This window comes from Lutra lutra, chromosome 8 (assembly GCF_902655055.1).
Source record: "Lutra lutra chromosome 8, mLutLut1.2, whole genome shotgun sequence".
NCBI lineage: Eukaryota > Metazoa > Chordata > Mammalia > Carnivora > Mustelidae > Lutra > Lutra lutra.
In genome coordinates, this window is record NC_062285.1 from 123,741,433 (window position 1) to 123,760,131 (window position 18,699).

General features: G+C 36.5%; 1 protein-coding gene across 1 annotated transcript in view; it reads left to right on the top strand.

The window, feature by feature from the left end:
• The window catches only part of NR1H4 (nuclear receptor subfamily 1 group H member 4), a 51,589-nt gene that overhangs the window by 23,153 nt on the left and 9,737 nt on the right, over positions 1-18,699 (top strand). Inside the window, 6 exon segments of the mRNA XM_047742646.1 lie at positions 4,714-4,866; positions 6,771-6,904; positions 8,555-8,653; positions 8,986-9,019; positions 9,022-9,084; positions 12,787-12,933. Coding sequence (XP_047598602.1) covers positions 4,714-4,866; positions 6,771-6,904; positions 8,555-8,653; positions 8,986-9,019; positions 9,022-9,084; positions 12,787-12,933 — 630 coding nt within the window.

Consider the following 18,699-nt stretch of genomic DNA (forward strand, 5'->3'; position numbering starts at 1 on the left):
GATTAAAAGTTTCGAGGACAAAGAAAAACTGAAAGAATTTGCAAACACCAAACCAGCTCTACAGGAAATATTGAAAGGGGTCCTCTAAACAAAGAGAGACCCTAAAAGTGGTAGATCAGAAATGAACAGAAACAAAATATAATAACAGTCAACTTACAGGAAATACAATGGCACTAAATTCATACCTCAATAGTTACCCTGAATGTTAATGGGCTGAATGCCCCAATCAAAAGACACAGGGTATCAGAATGGATAAAAAAACAAAACCCATCTATATGTTGCCTACAAAAAACTCATTTTATACCCGAAGACACCTCCAGATTTAAAGTGAGGGGGTGGAAAAGAATTTACCATGCTAATGGACATCAGAAGAAAGCAGGAGTGGCAATCCTTATATCAGATCAATTAGATTTTAAATCAAAGACTATAATAAGAGATGAGGAAGGACATTATATCATACTCAAAGGATCTCTCCAACAAGAAGATCTAACAATTTTAAATATCTATGCCCCTAACGTGGGAGCAGCCAACTATATAAACCAATTAATAACAAAATCAAAGAAACACATCAACAATAATACAATAATAGTAGGGGACTTTAACACTCCCCTCACTGAAATGGACAGATCATCCAAGCAAAAGATCGAAAGGAAATAAAGGCCTTAAATGACACACTGGACCAGATGGACATCACAGATATATTCAGAACTTTTCATCCCAAAGCAACAGAATACACATTCTTCTCTAGTGCACATGGAACATTCTCCAGAATAGATCACATCCTCGGTACTAAATCAGGTCTCAACTGGTATCAAAAGATTGGGATCATTCCCTGCATATTTTCAGACCACAATGCTCTAAAGCTAGAACTCAATCACAAGAGGAAATTTGGAAAGAACCCAAATACATGGAGACTAAACAGCATCCTTCTAAAGAATGAATGGGTCAACCAGGAAATTAAAGAAGAATTGAAAAAATTTATGGAAACAAATGATAATGAAAACACAACGGTTCAGAATCTGTGGGACACAACAAAGGCAGTCCTGAGAGGAAAATATATAGCGGTACAAGCCTTTCTCTAGAAACAAGAAAGGTCTCACGTACACAACCTAACCCTACACCTAAAGGAGCTGGAGAAAGAACAAGAAAGAAACCCTAAACCCAGCAGGAGAAGAGAAATCATAAAGATCAGAGCAGAAATCAATGAAATAGAAACCAAAAAAACTATAGAACAAATCAATGAAACGAGGAGCTGGTTCTTTGAAAGAATTAATAAGATCGATAAACCCCTGGCCAGACTTATCAAAAAGAAAAGAGAAAGGACCCAAATAAATAAAATCATGAATGAAAGAGGAGAGATCACAACGAACACCAAAGAAATACAGACAATTATAAGAACATACTATGAGCAACTCTACGCCAACAAATTTGACAATCTGGAAGAAATGGATGCATTCCTAGAGACATATAAACTACCACAACTGAACCAGGAAGAAATAGAGAGCCTCAACAGACCCATAACCAGTAAGGAGATTGAAACAGTCATCAAAAATCTCCAAACAAACAAAAGCCCAGGGCCAGACGGCTTCCCGGGGGAATTCTACCAAACATTTAAAGAAGAACTAATTCCTATTCTCCTGAAACTGTTCCAAAAAATAGAAATGGAAGGAAAACTTCCAAACTCATTTATGAGGCCAGCATCACCTTGATCCCAAAACCAGACAAGGATCCCATCAAAAAAGAGAACTATAGACCAATATCCTTGATGAACACAGATGCAAAAATTCTCACCAAAATACTAGCCAATAGGATTCAACAGTACATTAAAAGGATTATTCACCACGACCAAGTGGGATTTATTCCAGGGCTGCAAGGTTGGTTCAACATCCGCAAATCAATCAATGTGATACAACACATTAATAAAAATAAGAACAAGAACCATATGATACTCTCCATAGATGCTGAGAAAGCATTTGACAAAGTACAGCATCCCTTCCTGATCAAAACTCTTCAAAGTGTAGGGATAAAGGGCACATACTTCAATATTATCAAAGCCATCTATGACAAACCCACCACAAATATCATTCTCAATGGAGAAAAACTGAGAGCTTTTCTGCTAAGGTCAGGAACACGGCAGGGATGTCCATTATCACCACTGCTATTCAACATAGTACTGGAAGTCCTAGCCTCAGCAATCAGACAACAAAAGGAAATTAAAGGCATCTAAATCGGCAAAGAAGAAGTCAAACGATCACTCTTCGCAGATGATATGATACTATATGTGGAAAACCCAAAAGACTCCACTCCAAAACTGCTAGAACTTGTACAGGAATTCAGTAAAGTGTCAGGATATAAAATCAATGCACAGAAATCAGTTGCATTTCTCTACACCAACAACAAGACAGAAGAAAGAGAAATTAAGGAGTCCATCCCATTTACAATTGCACCCAAAACTATAAGATACCTAGGAATAAACCTAACCAAAGAGACTAAGAATCTATACTCAGAAAACTATAAGGTACTCATGAAAGAAATTGAGGAAGACACAAAGAAATGGAAAAATGTTCCATGCTCCTGGATTGGAAGAATAAATATTGTGAAAATGTCTATGCTGCCTAAAGCAATCTACACATTCAATGCAATGCAATTCCTGTCAAAGTACCATCCATTTTTTTCAAAGAAATGGAACAAATAATCCTAAAATTTATATGGAACCAGAAAAGACCTCGAATAGCCAAAGGAATATTGAAAAAGAAAGCCAAAGTTGGTGGCATCACAATTCCGGACTTCAAGCTCTACTACAAAGCTGTCATCATGAAGACAGCATGGTACTGGCACAAAAACAGACACATAGATCAATGGAACAGAATAGAGAGCCCAGAAATAGACCCTCAACTCTATGGTCAACTAATCTTTGACAAAGCAGGAAAGGGTGTCCAATGGAAAAAAGACAGTCTCTTCGACAAGTGGTATTGGGAAAATTGGACAGCCACATGCAGAAAAATGAAATTGGACCATTTCCTTACATCACACACGAAAATAGACTCAAAATGGATGAAAGACCTCAATGTGAGAAAGGAATCCATCAAAATCCTTGAGGAGAACACAGGCAGCAACCTCTTCGACCTCAGCGGCAGCAACATCTTCCTAGGAACATCGCCAAAGGCAAGGGAAGCAAGGGCAAAAATGAACTGTTGGGATTTCATCAAGATCAAAAGCTTTTGCACAGCAAAGGAAACAGTTAACAAAACCAAAAGACAACTGACAGAATGGGAGAAGATATTTGCAAATGACATATCAGATAAAGGGCTAGTATCCAAAATCTATAAAGAACTTAGCAAACTCAACACCCAAAGAACAAATAATCCAATCAAGAAATGGGCAGAAGACATGAACAGACATTTCTGCAAAGAAGACATCCAGATGGCCAACAGACACATGAAAAAGTGCTCCATATCACTCAGCATCACGGAAATACAAATCAAAACCACCATGAGATATCACCTCACACCAGTCAGAATGGCTAAAATGAACAAGTCAGGAAATGACAGATGCTGGCGAGGATGCGGAGAAAGGGGAACCCTCCTACACTGTTGGTGGGAATGCAAGCTGGTGCAACCACTCTGGAAAACAGCATGGAGGTTCCTCAAAATGTTGAAAATAGAACTACCCTATGACCCAGCAATTGCACTGCTGGGTATTTACCCTAAAGATACAAACGTAGTGATCCGAAGGGGCACGTGCACCTGAATGTTTATAGCAGCAATGTCTACAATAGCCAAACTATGGAAAGAACCTAGATGTCCATCAACAGACGAATGGATAAAAAAGATGTGGTATAGATACACAATGGAATACTATGCAGCCATCAAAAGAAATGAAATCTTGCCATTTGCGACGACGTGGATGGAACTAGAGGGTATCATGCTTAGCGAAATAAGTCAATCGGAGAAAGACAACTATCATATGATCTCCTTGATATGAGGGAGAGGAGATGCAACATGGGGGGTTAAGGGGGTAGGAGAAGAGTAAATGAAACAAGATGGGATTGGGAGGGAGACAAACCATAAGTGACTCTTAATCTCACAAAACAAACTGAGGGTTGATGTGGGGAGGAGGGTTGGGCGAGGGGGGTGGGGTTATGGACATTGGGGAGGGTATGTGCTATGGTGAGTGCTATGAGTGTGTAAACCGGGCGTTTCACAGACCTGTACCCCTGGGGATAAAAATATATGTTTATAAAAAATTAAAAAAACTAACAAACAACAAATTAAGGGGCACCTGGGTGGTGCAGTGGGTTAAATGATGGACTCTTGGCTTCAGTTCAGGTCATGATCTCAGGGTCCTGAGACTGAGCCCTGTGTCAGGAAGTCTGCTTGAGATTCTCTCTTTCCTTCTCCCTCTGTCCCTCCCACTTCTCTCTCTCTCTCAAACAAATAAATACATCTCTAACTACCCCTCCAAATTAAGATTTTTCTTAAGAGAGGCTATGATTCAAACATGTCTTTCTCTTTGAGACAGAAGTTAACAATAGTCGTCTTCTGGACGATGAAGTGAGGTTGAAGGTACCTTTGTCACCTGTACTCTCTAGGATGGCCTGGGTGCTCTCCAGGGGTTCTTGAGAAAATGCTCTGGCATCCCTTAATCCTAATGTGTTTTTCTGAATAGGAGTTGTTATGAGTCCTTTTACTCCTTTCTATGTTTCCTCCACAGGTTTCTTCAGGAGAAGCATTACCAAAAATGCTGTGTACAAGTGTAAAAATGGGGGCCACTGTGTGATGGACATGTACATGCGAAGAAAGTGCCAAGAATGTCGCCTAAGGAAATGCAAAGAGATGGGAATGTTGGCTGAATGTATGTATACAGGTATTCACATCAAGCAATTAAATTCCACTTAAAATCTCTTAAGGAGGCAGATGCAGGTAACACGTCTGATTAGAATGGTACTTCACATACTAAAGAAGGGATGAACTAAACCGTGGACGTTCTGGAAAAGGGTAAGGAACCCCTGAAATTGGCCAAAGTGTCAGTGAAAAAGGATTTTATTCCCCTGAAAGAAGCAGCTATTTGCTGTTCGTTGCTGCAAGGAATCATACATGGAGTAAAATGGCATTAATCTGCAGTGAAAATAGCATGTTGTAAGAAGCTACCAGGAATAAAAACAGCCTGAAAATTTTCTCCAAATTTGATTTAATATCTTTCTTATTGTTTAATTAGCATAAAAATTCACAGTTTTGGGAAAGATTAAGAATGTTTATAAGGTATTAACTGCCTCTGAATTGTCTAAATAGAGTTTTAAAACCAAGTCATTTTATTAGAAGTCCTTCTCTTAGTGCAGCTTCGAACCAATTTGTATAGGTTTACACAGGAAATTAACTACTGTGGGTTTTAATATAATTTGGCCCTTTGATCTGATAAAGAGACACTGTATTAACTGCTGGTTTTCTGAGGAACCATAATCTTCATCAATTTGGAATGCATGCTAGTATATAACATATTAATTTTTCATTCTGCAAATTCTACAGACCACTCAGATTTTGAGATATGGCCTATTCCTCCTCAAAACACAAATGACAAACAAATGTCACCAAGGGGATGATAACATTCAGGGAGGGAATGCCACATGGAATAAAAGCCTTTGGAAGGTGACTCCAGTTCTATTGTTTCCACACTGTACAGGCGACTGGGATGGACCCAGAGAAATAATGTGTGCAAGAGGGGGAAAAATAGGTCAGTGTAAATAATCCAGCTCTGGGTAGATGAAAGTTTTATAGTGGATGATCACTATCTCCTCTTAGCATATGAAACAAGAGACTGCAGTAGGGACGTCTGCTGGAATCCAATCTTGCAATGGAAACGCTTACTTTGATACTGGGGGGTTCATGTTGCTCATCACTTAAATATGAACTCGTTCAAATGGGAGCACTGAGGACATTTTTTGTGATTCTGCCTACCAGAGTCTATACTATTATTAATGCAAACTTGCCCAATAACAGATGCAGAGTTTTCATGTGATCTTACAAAATAAATTCCTGGACAAAGAACTTCCCAGAACTTAGTTTCATTAACATTGAGAGGATAAGGACGTTAAAATGGGAATATGGAAGATTGTTCTGCATTATTTTTTATAGCTCTGTTTTAGTATAAATTAATGATGATGTTATAAGATTCTTCAAAAGGAAATTTCAAAGTCCCTTTGAGTTATTTTCATCTCTATGTTCTCAATAACGTACACAGTTCTGAAAAATGACGAGATTTAAAATTTTCCCTAAAGGATGTTGACATTTGTTTTGCTCAGCATGTGTTTACTTATGTGTGCTTAATGTGACATGGAATATACTTTTTAAGATACAGTTACATAAACATGGATGAGAAATAATATTAACATAATGTTATGAAACACCTAGCTCTCAGGGTCCCTAGACCAAGAAGGGGACAGTGTCCTTCACTTTTTTATTGACTGAATACCATGCATTTGTACAATGCTTTGTGTTACAACTCTTTACATAAAATACAACTTTTAAAAAAAGACCCAATGATGCTTAATCTATACAAAACTCTTTGAGGTAGATATTTTTCCTATTTTATCATGAAGAACTGAGATTACAGGGGGATAATTTCTTGTTCAAAGGCCAAGTCTCAAAATTCAGAAGGATTAGAATTAGTGCTGTGCCAAATTGCAGAGATGTGAGCCGACTACACATCAGCTGCCTCATGACCACAGGCCCAATAGGACTCTGGGGTGAAATCTCTGTGTTTTATTTTTTCAGGCTTGTTAACGGAAATTCAGTGTAAATCTAAACGACTAAGGAAAAACGTGAAGCAGCATGCAGATCAGACCATTAATGAAGACAGTGAAGGTCGGGATTTGCGACAAGTGACCTCGACAACCAAGTCATGCAGGGTAATAACATGCAATGGTGTCCGCTGAAGCCCACAGCAGCTGAGCTTCTAGGCCTGTAGTGACCTGTCTGAGAGACTTTAAAATTAGAGCCACCGTAAGCAGAATTTCATTCCAGTTGTGCATTAAATGGGTTTCTTCTTTTTAGTGGAGAAAGTAAAATCTGCTTTGGTGTAGAAATTCAAATACTAGCAGTAAATAAAGCAAAATGAATGCTCTCTGTCCCCCTGGCTCCATTCCACGCCTACTACCAAGAGGTTCCCAGTAGAAGTGGTTCAGTGTAGAAATGGATTTTTCAGGTTGAGGGTTTTTTTTTTTTTTTAAGATTTTATGTATTTGATAGAGAGAGCCTGCGTGCACAAGCAGGAGGAGCGGCAACAGAGGGAGAAGGAGAAGCAGGTTCTTAGGGAGCCTGATGTGGGATATGGGCCTGGATCCCAGGACCCTGGGATCATGATCTGAGCCAAAGGCAGACACTTAACCTACTGAGCCACCCAGGCACCCCTCAGGCTGAGTTCTGATGACCATTTTCTTTTTTTCTTTCATTAAGAAGGGAAACTTAAAAGTGGGAAGGATGTGTATGCAGTAGAGGTTTGTGGGTTAGTCCCTACCAATGGGAAAAATTGAGTCGATACACATCTGTAGAACAATAGAGAAAAGCCTTTCCCATAGATCTCATGAATTATGCAAGTAATCCTTTGAGCAATCTGAGACAAAATAGAGGAACAGAACAGCATTTTGGATGATTGGTTAAACACATGGTGATAATCCACCCAGTATATGGGGAACTTTAATTTGCCATAAGCTGAGAAAAAAAAATCCATGATTGTTTAAATCACACTCTTCTTAATGCTTATTATGCTACTGACAAGGAAAACTTCATCCACAATTAGTTTTCCAAGTATAGTATTTCACATTCACTTCAGAAAAAAAAAACTTTCATATTATCCTGCCGTAGGACATTCACACTTTGATAAAAGGAAGCAAAGAGTTGGCAAATTAGCCATACTCTTCAAAAGATGCTAGTCGGGAGAAGGGATGTTCAGGGTCTGAAATGTCCAGATTGATGACTCTACTTCAAGGTTAGGCAAACACTTTTTTCTATAAAGAGTCAGATATTTTAGGCTTTGGCCACAGGTCTCCATGACAACTACTCAACCCTGCCATTTTCGTGCAGAAGCAACATAGATAACACATAAACAAGTGAGTGTGGTTTGTTCCAATAGTCACAAAACCAGGTGGATTTGGTAGATGGGCCACAGTTTGCTCAGAATGCTCTTAAGTGTGGGACATTTTCCTTAGTGATTAAACCTTGAACTTTCACTGAACTTCCCTATGAATGAGCTTGATAGACTTCATATCCAGACTATCCTATATTCCCAAGAAGTACATGAAATGGATATTTTGTTATCCCTATTTTACAGATAAAAAAATCAACAACTTGGGAGACATTTAGTGAAATGATATATGGCTTGCCCAAGAACCCAGAGTAAGCGATTACAGCATACATTATATCAGAATGCATAGTTCCCGCCACATTTAAGGCTTTTTATCAACAATTTCTGAAATTAGTTTATTCCAGATGGATGTATATATATGAAAGATGCCTTATAACCACCTTCCCTAACACCTTTTATTTTTTTGCCAGTGTAGGAGAAAACTGAACTTACCCCAGATCAACAGAATCTTCTGCATTATATTATGGATTCATACAGCAAACAGAGGATGCCTCAGGAAATAACAAATAAAATTGTGTGTACAAATATCTGAAAATACATGGGTTTAAAGTTAATGTTTTCTGGAGCTTTTAGTATTTTGGAGATAGAATTTATATATGAATTTGTTATTTCTAAATGATTACAGCTGAGAATTTAGTTTATATGTTTAAACTTTTAGCAGCATTGAACAAAGAATAAGAGGTCTCATATCTGTCTAGGTGTTAGTAATTGTTCTCTGACAATCTGAAAAATATGAGCTGAAATTTAAATTTTATTATCCAAATCTTGTTCTTTAGTCTAATGATTTTGTGTTATTTATCCTTTCATCTACTTATTAATCATTTGATTTTTTTCCTTAAAATTTAGTTGAAAGAAGAATTCAGTGCAGAAGAAAACTTTCTCATTTAACTGAAATGGCAACTAGTCATGTACAGATTCTCGTAGAATTCACAAAAAAACTACCAGGTATTTTTATATGTAGATACTTTTTTTGTTATTCTGTGTAATATTATTGTGACAATGAGAGAATCAGGTCTGTTTATTGTAAAGTAGGGATTATTTTACATCTGATTTAAATTAATGTGTCTAGCAATTATAGACATGAAATGTTAGAACCAGATATGTGAAATCATTTATAATAATTCTTCTGAATTGATAGACTAAGAAATTGAGACTTTACAGATTTGTCATTCATCCATTTACTCATTTAATAAGCATTTGTTGATACCTATTTCATGCTAAGTACCTAGCTATTACCTTCAAGGGGGGTGACTAAAGAAAGGCTATAATTAAAAAAATTATATACAAAGCGCTGTTTGAACAGAGAGGAAGTGGTTGCTAATTGTATCTGAGAAAGATAGGGAGACTTCAAAGAAAATAATATTTTAATCGGGTCTAAAAGATAAAGCATTGGGGAGGGTATGGGATATGGTGAGTGCTGTGAAATGTGTAGGCCGGATGATTCACAGACCTGTACCCCTCAGGCAAATAATATATTATATTTTAATAAAAATAATTAATAAAAATTTTTTAAAAGATAACAATTTTCTTGGTGGCACAGAAGAGAAGGAAACCTCCAAGTTGAAAAAACCTGCTCGTGAAAATATAAAATATAAGGCATAAACAAAATAGGATATTTAGAAATGAAAGAGGAAATTCAATGGGATTACAGCATAATGTGGTGGGTTCCTTGGTTAGACATAATGTAGTTGGTACCAGACTGATAAAGGCCTAACTAAGCAATTTAATCATCATTCCCTGGATTGTAGAGAGCTTTTGGTGCCTCTTTGTTGTTATTGTTTGTGTTGACAGGAATGTTATGGATTTATGTTATATAGATATGACTTGATCAGTTTTATATAAGATGGATTTGAATAGGGAGGGATCAAGGAGAAGGGATCATTTAGGATGCTACTGCAGCGGTCAAGGCAGAGGGCTTGAAATAAAACAACAGCAGTGGGAGACCGAAGAGAAAACAAAATGAAGAGAGATGCAAAAATTGATAGGATTTAATGAACAATTATATTTGTGAAATGAGGGAGACGAACTTATTCATAGTCATATGGATGGTGCCAATACAGAAACTGGAATTCAAGATTCTTATCTCCCAGCTTCCCAGTTCTTCCAGCAACACTACCAATGCTATCTAAGCCAATACATTTAAGTTGTTTCAGTGTTTTAAAAATATATTAGTACAATAGAATTCCATGATCTAGGAGAGTATAATTAATACCTTGTACAAGAACATAACCTTGTAACATTAAATTACAGAAGGTAACTTCTGATGTAAGATTTTATTAGGTTAATTTGTCTTCTTTTGCTGACATTATGCAATTATTTTATTAAAGTGTCAGGTAGCCATAAGCCTACATAAAACTCAAAATGTGAGGAGAAAGTGTTCATTATCATTGTTAACATTAATATTCTCTCATTTCTTTATTACAATGAAGAAGGACTTAATTTGTTATATGCTAATTAGGGCAGTCTTGATCAAAAGCAAGTGTAACAGGAGTGGAAAGTGTGGGAGGAGGAATTGGGGGAAAAGGAAAATATAATGTTTTTTGTTTGTGAAAAGAGAGTTTTTCAGTTCAGATTGTCTGTTGGTCTTGAACCACAAAATAATTAAAGAAAAAAATCTTCTTCATAGAATGTAGCTTATCTGAAGGCAACAGCAATAACTGACACAATCTCGTTATTTCACCATGCTTAGACTAGTTCCTGAGGGGGAGGAAAGAGTACAGTTTAATGTAGGTTTAATGGGTAAAGCAAGGGCACCTGACTGGCTCAGTCGAGAGAGAGCATGTGACTCTTGATTTGGGGGTTTTGAGTTTGAGCCCCAAATTGGGAGTAGAGATTACTTAAGAATAAACTTTAAAAAAATGAAAATATTAAAAGGAAAAAATAAATACAGAAGGAAATAAAAGACACAAAACTCGTGAGAAATTTAGCAATAGTACCAATATGGTTAAATTAATATTTTACAAAAATAATGGAAATGGCATTATTATAAATAGTAATAATAGTGCTGTAACTCTCCAAAAATGAAAGGGGTTTTGTGAAAGAGATAGATGAATTGTTTCATTCTGTAGTTCATTGAGCATAAACTGTGCCAGGCACTGTCCAGGGTGCTGGAGACCCTGCAGGCTTGCTCCAGTCCTCAAAGGAGCGTTTAGATCCTAAGATATTGATTCTTAATCCTTCACATTACTCTCTTCTCTAAACTTCCACTGTTATTAATACTTTCCTAAGCCATTTGACCTGATGATGTGAGTTTATTTTTATAATGTGTTGTGTGTGTGTGTGTGTGTGTGTGTGTGTGTACATGTGCATAGGAGCTTATGTTGTTTTCCCATTTATTCAGTTATCCAATTATTCAACAAATAATTCTTGGCTGTCCTGGGATCGAGCCCCACATCAGCCCATGTGGGGTCTCTCTGCTTGCTGGGAGCCTGCTTCCCCCTCTCTCTCTGCCTCTCTGCTACCTTATGATCTCTCTCACTGTCAAATAATAAATTAAAAAGAAAAAAAAAAAAAAAAGAAAAAGAAATCTTCACATATATCCAGACATTTAAGGGATTATTTGTCTGACTCATTAGTCAATCTGGAGAACGGGGGAATTTTCAAAAAAAATTAATAAAACAATCAAGATCATGTTAAGATATCTGCTCTGAGCTCAGTACTCTATTATGCAGGGTAGAAAAAAATTAGAGAAATATGGGAATGAGTTGATAACCTGAAGAAACATGTCCTTATCCTGGCTTATAATGCCATAGTCCCCAGCTACCTCTCTGACATCATTTCTTCCTCCTCCTTCCCCTCACTGACCCCTGGCTCTGCTATGAACATATATGTTGTTTTGCCTCAAGAGTAAATGCCCTTCTCCAGCTATCCCCATGTCTCACTGTATGCAGACATTTACTGTATGCAGATCTCTGCTTCAAGGTAATCCTACTAAAATAATATTCCCCAGAATTCACTGGTTCCTACCTGCTTTATTTTCTATTCATAGAGTTTACCACTACCTCACATAATAAAATTATTCATATTTGCTAATTATCTGCCACATCTAATAGAGTATAAACTTCTTGGGGTCAGAGACTTTGCCGTTCTCTTCATTTTGTATCCCAGTGCCTGGCACATAATTGACAGCCAAGAATTATTTGTTGAATAAATTGGATAACTGAATAAATGGGGAAAACAACATAAGCTCCTATGCACATGTATACACACACACACACACACACACACAAAACACATATAAAAATAAACTAACATCAATTTTTTTCTGTTTTGTGGATGCTTCCATTCTGCAGAGTTAACTCTCTGACACCAGATGCGACTAATATAATGGCTCAAAGAATATCTGTTTGCTTCTAATTTCTGAGGGTTGCTTCATCTGGATCAGTCTGCTCTGCCATAATATGTATTTTTGGTGTGGATCTGACATCATTTTTTTACCCAATTTATTCAACAAATCCTGCTGATAAAAGTCAACATCTATTTGGGAGAGAACAATAAGCACTTAATGACTCAACCTACCCAACCTTAAAACAATTATAAAATCACTTTATGGAAATGCTTTATCAATGGGAATGGTAACGATGATGAAATATTGTTATATAGAATTCACAATTCCCTCACACTGATTTGATTATCATCTTCATCCAGGATTTCAGACTTTGGACCATGAAGATCAAATTGCTTTGCTGAAGGGGTCTGCAGTTGAAGCTATGTTCCTGCGTTCAGCTGAGATTTTTAATAAGAAACTTCCAGCTGGACATGCTGACCTATTGGAAGAAAGAATTCGGAAGAGTGGTAAGTGATTTGGCTAATGGTAAAGAGTTTGTTCCTGCAAGTAAGAATTTGTACATCCCACAAGATAGGCTTCCTGCCTGTCTTATGCAAAGTTATGTGCCCGTTGTGATTAGTATGGAAAATGACTCTAAAAAGATATGTGTTAAATAGATGAGGCCTTTAGAGGGTTGGTTCAAAAATCCTTGTTGTATTAGCAAAATACTAAAAATACTCTTTGCTCTATATTAAGATTAAAGTTCGAAGGAGAAATTTTTTTAAAGTTCAGAAAATTAGTCTGATAGAAACAGCATACAGGATCTGAGGTTATTCAGTCCAAAAAAGATTCATTTGTTCAAAACCTTCACGTATGAATGACTATGGATCAAACTATTATCTATCTCTATTCAAAGCAAAATAAAAGGAATTATTAATAGCAACATTTGTACACCATTTACTAGGTTTTAGACACTGTTCTAAATACTTTACATATATGATTTTATCAAATCCTTGCAAAGTCCTCTGAAATAAGTACTATTATTATTCAAATTTAGTAGATAAGGAAACTGACACAGAGAGTGCCTAGTAACTTTTCCATTGACAGACAGGAAGTCTGACTTTAGAAGCCCTGTGTCTAAACCACTATGTTACACTGCCTCTCAAGAGACAAAATGAAATAATAGTATGAGTTGAACTTATTACAGAGGAATACTGGGACAGAAAGGACTAAGAGATATTGGAATGAATTTCCAGGAATTCTGTGCTATTTATCTTAGAATCTGAGTCTTAAAATAGTATAACTTTTCATTTACCTGAGAGACTTTATAAATGGATTGGGAGGGAATGGATGAACGAGATGAAATGATGGCTCAAGATCCTTTCTTCCCAAAGTAGTATCTTTTTATGAATTACTAGAACAAGTTTAAATATTTATAAAATTCGTGTTTTAGAATAGATATTGGAAGGAAAGTTTTTAGGAACTTCTGCATTTGCAATATAAGGAAAATAATTGAAAATAATTTTTTTAAAAAGCAGCCATCCCATAATTGTTGTGTTTTCTTCTCTTAAACACTGAAAGCATAATTATCATCATTGTTAATTTAAAGAATACACATTTTAAAAAGATGCATTCATTATTCATATAAATCCACTAATTTAGTAGTTTAACATATATTTAAGGGCAAGACACTGTAGAGGTAGTGAGAGGAATCAGGCATCTTTCTTCTCTTAGGAAGCTTATAGTCTAGTAGGGAGATGTGAACTATACATTGATAGTTACAATAAAATGTGGAAGAGAAATGAGATGGGGTGACTTCTTGTTGGTAAGGCTCTGGAAAGATTTCATTGGCAAGCTGGACCTTAAATGATATTTTATGTGAATATTCAGAGTGGAGGTAGAAGAGAGAAGGACCAGCAGAAACAAAGGACGGAGGCAGGGAAGTTCAGGTTATACACACAAAGAAGAATGAATATTTGAGTTTGATTAGATTAAAGGTTACATCAAAGGGAAATGGAATTTTTTAGAAGTCAGAATCAACCGGTTGAGGACCTTGAATGCTAGGCTAAAAGATTTATCCTTCATTTTCTAAGAAACAGGGAGACATTAAAGATTTTTGAGCAGGAGAGGAAAAATGCCAGTCATGCTTTACAAATCTGCCAGCAATGTTAGGATAAGCCAGAATGGGAGACGCCTCTCAGGAGGCAAGAGGTTTCAAGAATGTGCTCCCAGAAGAAATGGAGAGAAGGGAAAGAGTCTGAGAAATACATTGTCAGAGATTTTCGCCCTTTGAAAGATAGTATATTAGTAAGAAATATGGATTCTGGTTCTGGACAGATTTTATTTTACATTTTCTGGAATGTAGTGTGTGTGTGTGTGTGTGTGTGTGTGTGTTTTCACTCATCTGGGCATCTGTCCAAGCAGCTGGGGTAAGGGAGAAGGGTTGAATCAGGTAACCTCCACAGTACCATCCAGTTCTAATTAGTTCTTAACCAATCAATTTTTCTGATTGCTGGGTTAACCAGTCACTTGCGCAGTGACTAAGTATCTTGATTTTTTTGTATTGTGATAAGAACACTTAACATGAGATCTACACTATTAGCAAAAGTTTAAGTGTACAATACAGCATTGTTACCTATAGGTATAATGTTGTAGAGCAGATATTCATTTCACTTAACTGAAAATTTATGCCCATTGAGTAGGAGGGGGAAATGAGTTACTAATTAGTAGGCACAATAAAGGAGATCTTTCTATTCAACAAATATACATTGAATACTTGATTTGTGCCAAGCACTGCACAATTATTGAGGGTATGGAGGTGAGGAATTATGATCTTTGTCCCCTGGGAGCTTACAAACTAATGGGTAAGATGTATAAGTTAAGGATTCCAAAACAATGTGCAGTGTAATAGGGACTATGAGGGATGTATATGCAAAATGAAATTGAAGCAGAAAGATGTGCTTGGCTTCCCTGAGTCTACATGGTGAGTCAGAAAAGGCTTACAAAGTTGACGAGTGAACTATGGAGGATGGTTGTGAACTCATCAAGCCACAAAAGTCTGAGAAGGGTACTCCAACAGCTATAGCCATTAAATAGTAACACAGAAACTTAAAGTGCAAAAATGTGGAGGTGTGAGAGCATCCATGTGTTGGATCCACAAATCCCGTGACATTGCTGAAAAATAGTATTTCTGAAGGTGAAATGTAATAATGCTAGATTTTTAAGGACATTGAACACCACAAAAATAGTTTAGTGTAGTTCTTGTATAATGAGGAGTCTTGTAATGGTCTGAGCAGATAAGACATAACCATAGAAGTACTGTAGAAAGGTCTTTCAAGCAGTAATATGAAGGAACTTTTACAGGGATTGAGACAAGTCTATAAGGAAATCAATGCAATAACTAGGTGAGAAATGGTGAGGATCTTGCAGTTTAAAAACAGGTAAAAAATAGGAAAAAAACTTGCTTGATTAATGTAGGTTTCAGAACTTGTGATTTTGCAAGTTTCAGAGAAGTTCAAGAATGAAGTTTTCTAGAATGCAAACTATATAAATAACTATGCGTGCCTCTGGTTCATAAATAGATTACTTTACCCAAACATCAACCACATATTGTGACAATAAAAACCACTGAAACTCACATGCTGCTTCGTATTTTATTATCTATAATGATGCTTCCATTTATTAATATTTATGAATTTGCTTCTCCCAGTGGATTTTCAGAGCATTGCCTCTTCCACACACCACATAAAAACCTGATCTTGCAAGATGACCTTTCAGAATAACTTTTTATTCTTATGTAAATATAACACATTCTTCTATTGTACATTTAATTCTAGAGAAACATAGCGTCTCAAAGTTGCCCTGACTATGCCTACAGAACTCTTTAAAGAATATAATGTGAAATTTAATTTCTTGTTCTTCAAATTCGTACTCTTTTGTTTGCTATTATTAAATCCCAATTACATACACAAAAGTACTGTCTCCTGAGACACATTTACTTAATGAGAGCTATAGTGCTTATTTATATTAATTGAAGCTTCAGAATATTATATCTGACATAACTTGTGGTTGGGTTATTTCTATATAATTCTAGTGCCTCAATTATATTATTTCTAATGTACTATTACGCAAACTAGGTTTTAAAGCTGAAATATTTGTTAAAACTAGAAATAATCATATGATACCATAAAATATGACAGCACTGAAATTGCTAACATTGAATGAGTTTACATTTTAACATTAAGGAAATTAGCAATAACTTTTCACAGACCATGCAACTTGTTCTGTTAACTTCAAATATAACCTCTGAAACATATTTTTTTTGGCTTTTTTTTATTCCCATAACAGACATAAATGAAATATCCAATTCCTAAGTGTTTATCAGGATGACAGTGTATCTTAGGATTTTGCAGTGGTTCGCTTTTATACACATCATCTTATGTGTATTCTCAATGGCCCCTAAGGCCACTCCTGTTTTATAGATGAGGAAACAGGCTTAGAGAAGCTAATTGACCTGCACAATGTCGCATAGCTAATCAGCAGATTGCCAGGAGATGAATGCAGTTGATCCAACTCAAAGCCCGGTGCTCTTTCTATATGTTGCACCTATCACTCACCATGGTCTAATATTAGCTCTACTATCCGCTAGTAGGGAATGCAAAGACCTAGTAAAACACAGTTCCTGCCCTTTGGTTGAGAGGGAACATATAAGGAGCAGGTAGCTATTTGAAATTGGCTTTAGGTAAATGATAAAGTGAAGAGAATCAGGGAGGTCAGAGAAATGAGAGATCCTTATCAGCATGATGGAGTTGTAGCTGGTTTATGGTAGCATGGTCAAGTGTACTCTATACCTTGCTTTTTTTTCTGCTTTTTAACTACACATAATTTCATTGCCTTAGCTTTGGCTACAAATGGAAACAATTCTAAGAACTAACTTTTCTAAAGAAGATGATGTAAGCTGATTGTCAGGTGAGATACTGACTTTGAAGAAAGGGCTGGAAATGTTAAGAACAAATAACAGAATATTTATAAGAAAAGTAAAATGCATAAATCAAAATTTGGAGCTCTTAACACCACATTTTGCTTTTCAAATTGATTATGTAATTTTGGCATAGACAAATGGGGGTTCAAACTGTAGGAAAAAGGCATTTTCAAAATAAAAGAAAGTATTAAATTAATATAGGAGTCAGCATTTTCATTGGCTCTCAGCTGTATTCAGTAAGCCTTTTATGCTTGTCCAGTATTGGACAATATGTATTTATTTATGTATCTGTTTCTTCCATTAATCTGTTGACTGCTAGAAGGTTATTCCCAGCATTATCACAGTGCCTAGGGCACCGTTGTACAAAAATTGGTGAATTTTGTTGAGGTGATTTGGAACCTGACAGCCCAAACCCCGGCAACTCCTAAGCACCAGTGAAATCTAATTTAGCCACATAACCTTTAGCCACTAGGACTAATGGGAAGCACGTTATTTATTAAATATTTCAAATATTTTATTTTGAAAGTAATTATTTTTTTGAATTGCTAATTTGATGGCAACTTTTAACTTAAGGCCAGCAGCATGGCACAAATGACTGACAGGGTAGAATTTGGCAGTTGAAATAGAGGTTAGGGTCCAAGCTTTTAACATCTGAGAATGTTTCCATGTCCTAAGGGCATCCCTTGCCCTCATCATGTCTCACAACTATGTCACCTTCGTTGCAAGGAACTAACAAAACAGAATATTGCCCAATTTAACAAACATTTGTTCATCGTTATCATGTCTCCAGCAGGATGCTGATTACTGAGTAGAGCACCTTTAAGTAGTCAGGCAGTGTGTCAGGCACAGGGAGTATGGCATTGGTTCCTATTCTCATAGATTTTTTTTCTGGTATTTCACACTCCATTGGGAAGGAGAGATATGAATTGTGATACATGCATAGAAATGAATGTAGAGAAGAAAACAATTCTGCTTCACTGTGACAGGGAAAACTCCACAGAGGAAGCAAAATTTGAGTGTTGTCTTGAAACATGAATGGTGTGTCCTAGCCTAATAGGGATCCTGCCTTATATTTCAGGCAAAAAGGCATGAAGACTAAAAATGTATCTTATTTGTTAGAGGAACTATCTGTTAGGATGCCCTTGGCTGATGATTATAGAAAATCCAATTCAATATGGCTTAAAAAATAAGGACATTAGCTCAAATGAGAAACCCAGAGGAAGGGTAGCAGCAGAATTGGTTAATTAAGGAGCTCAGCAGGTTATCAGAAAGACAGGTCTTTTTCAAAATTTCTGCTCTGCTGTCCTTGGTG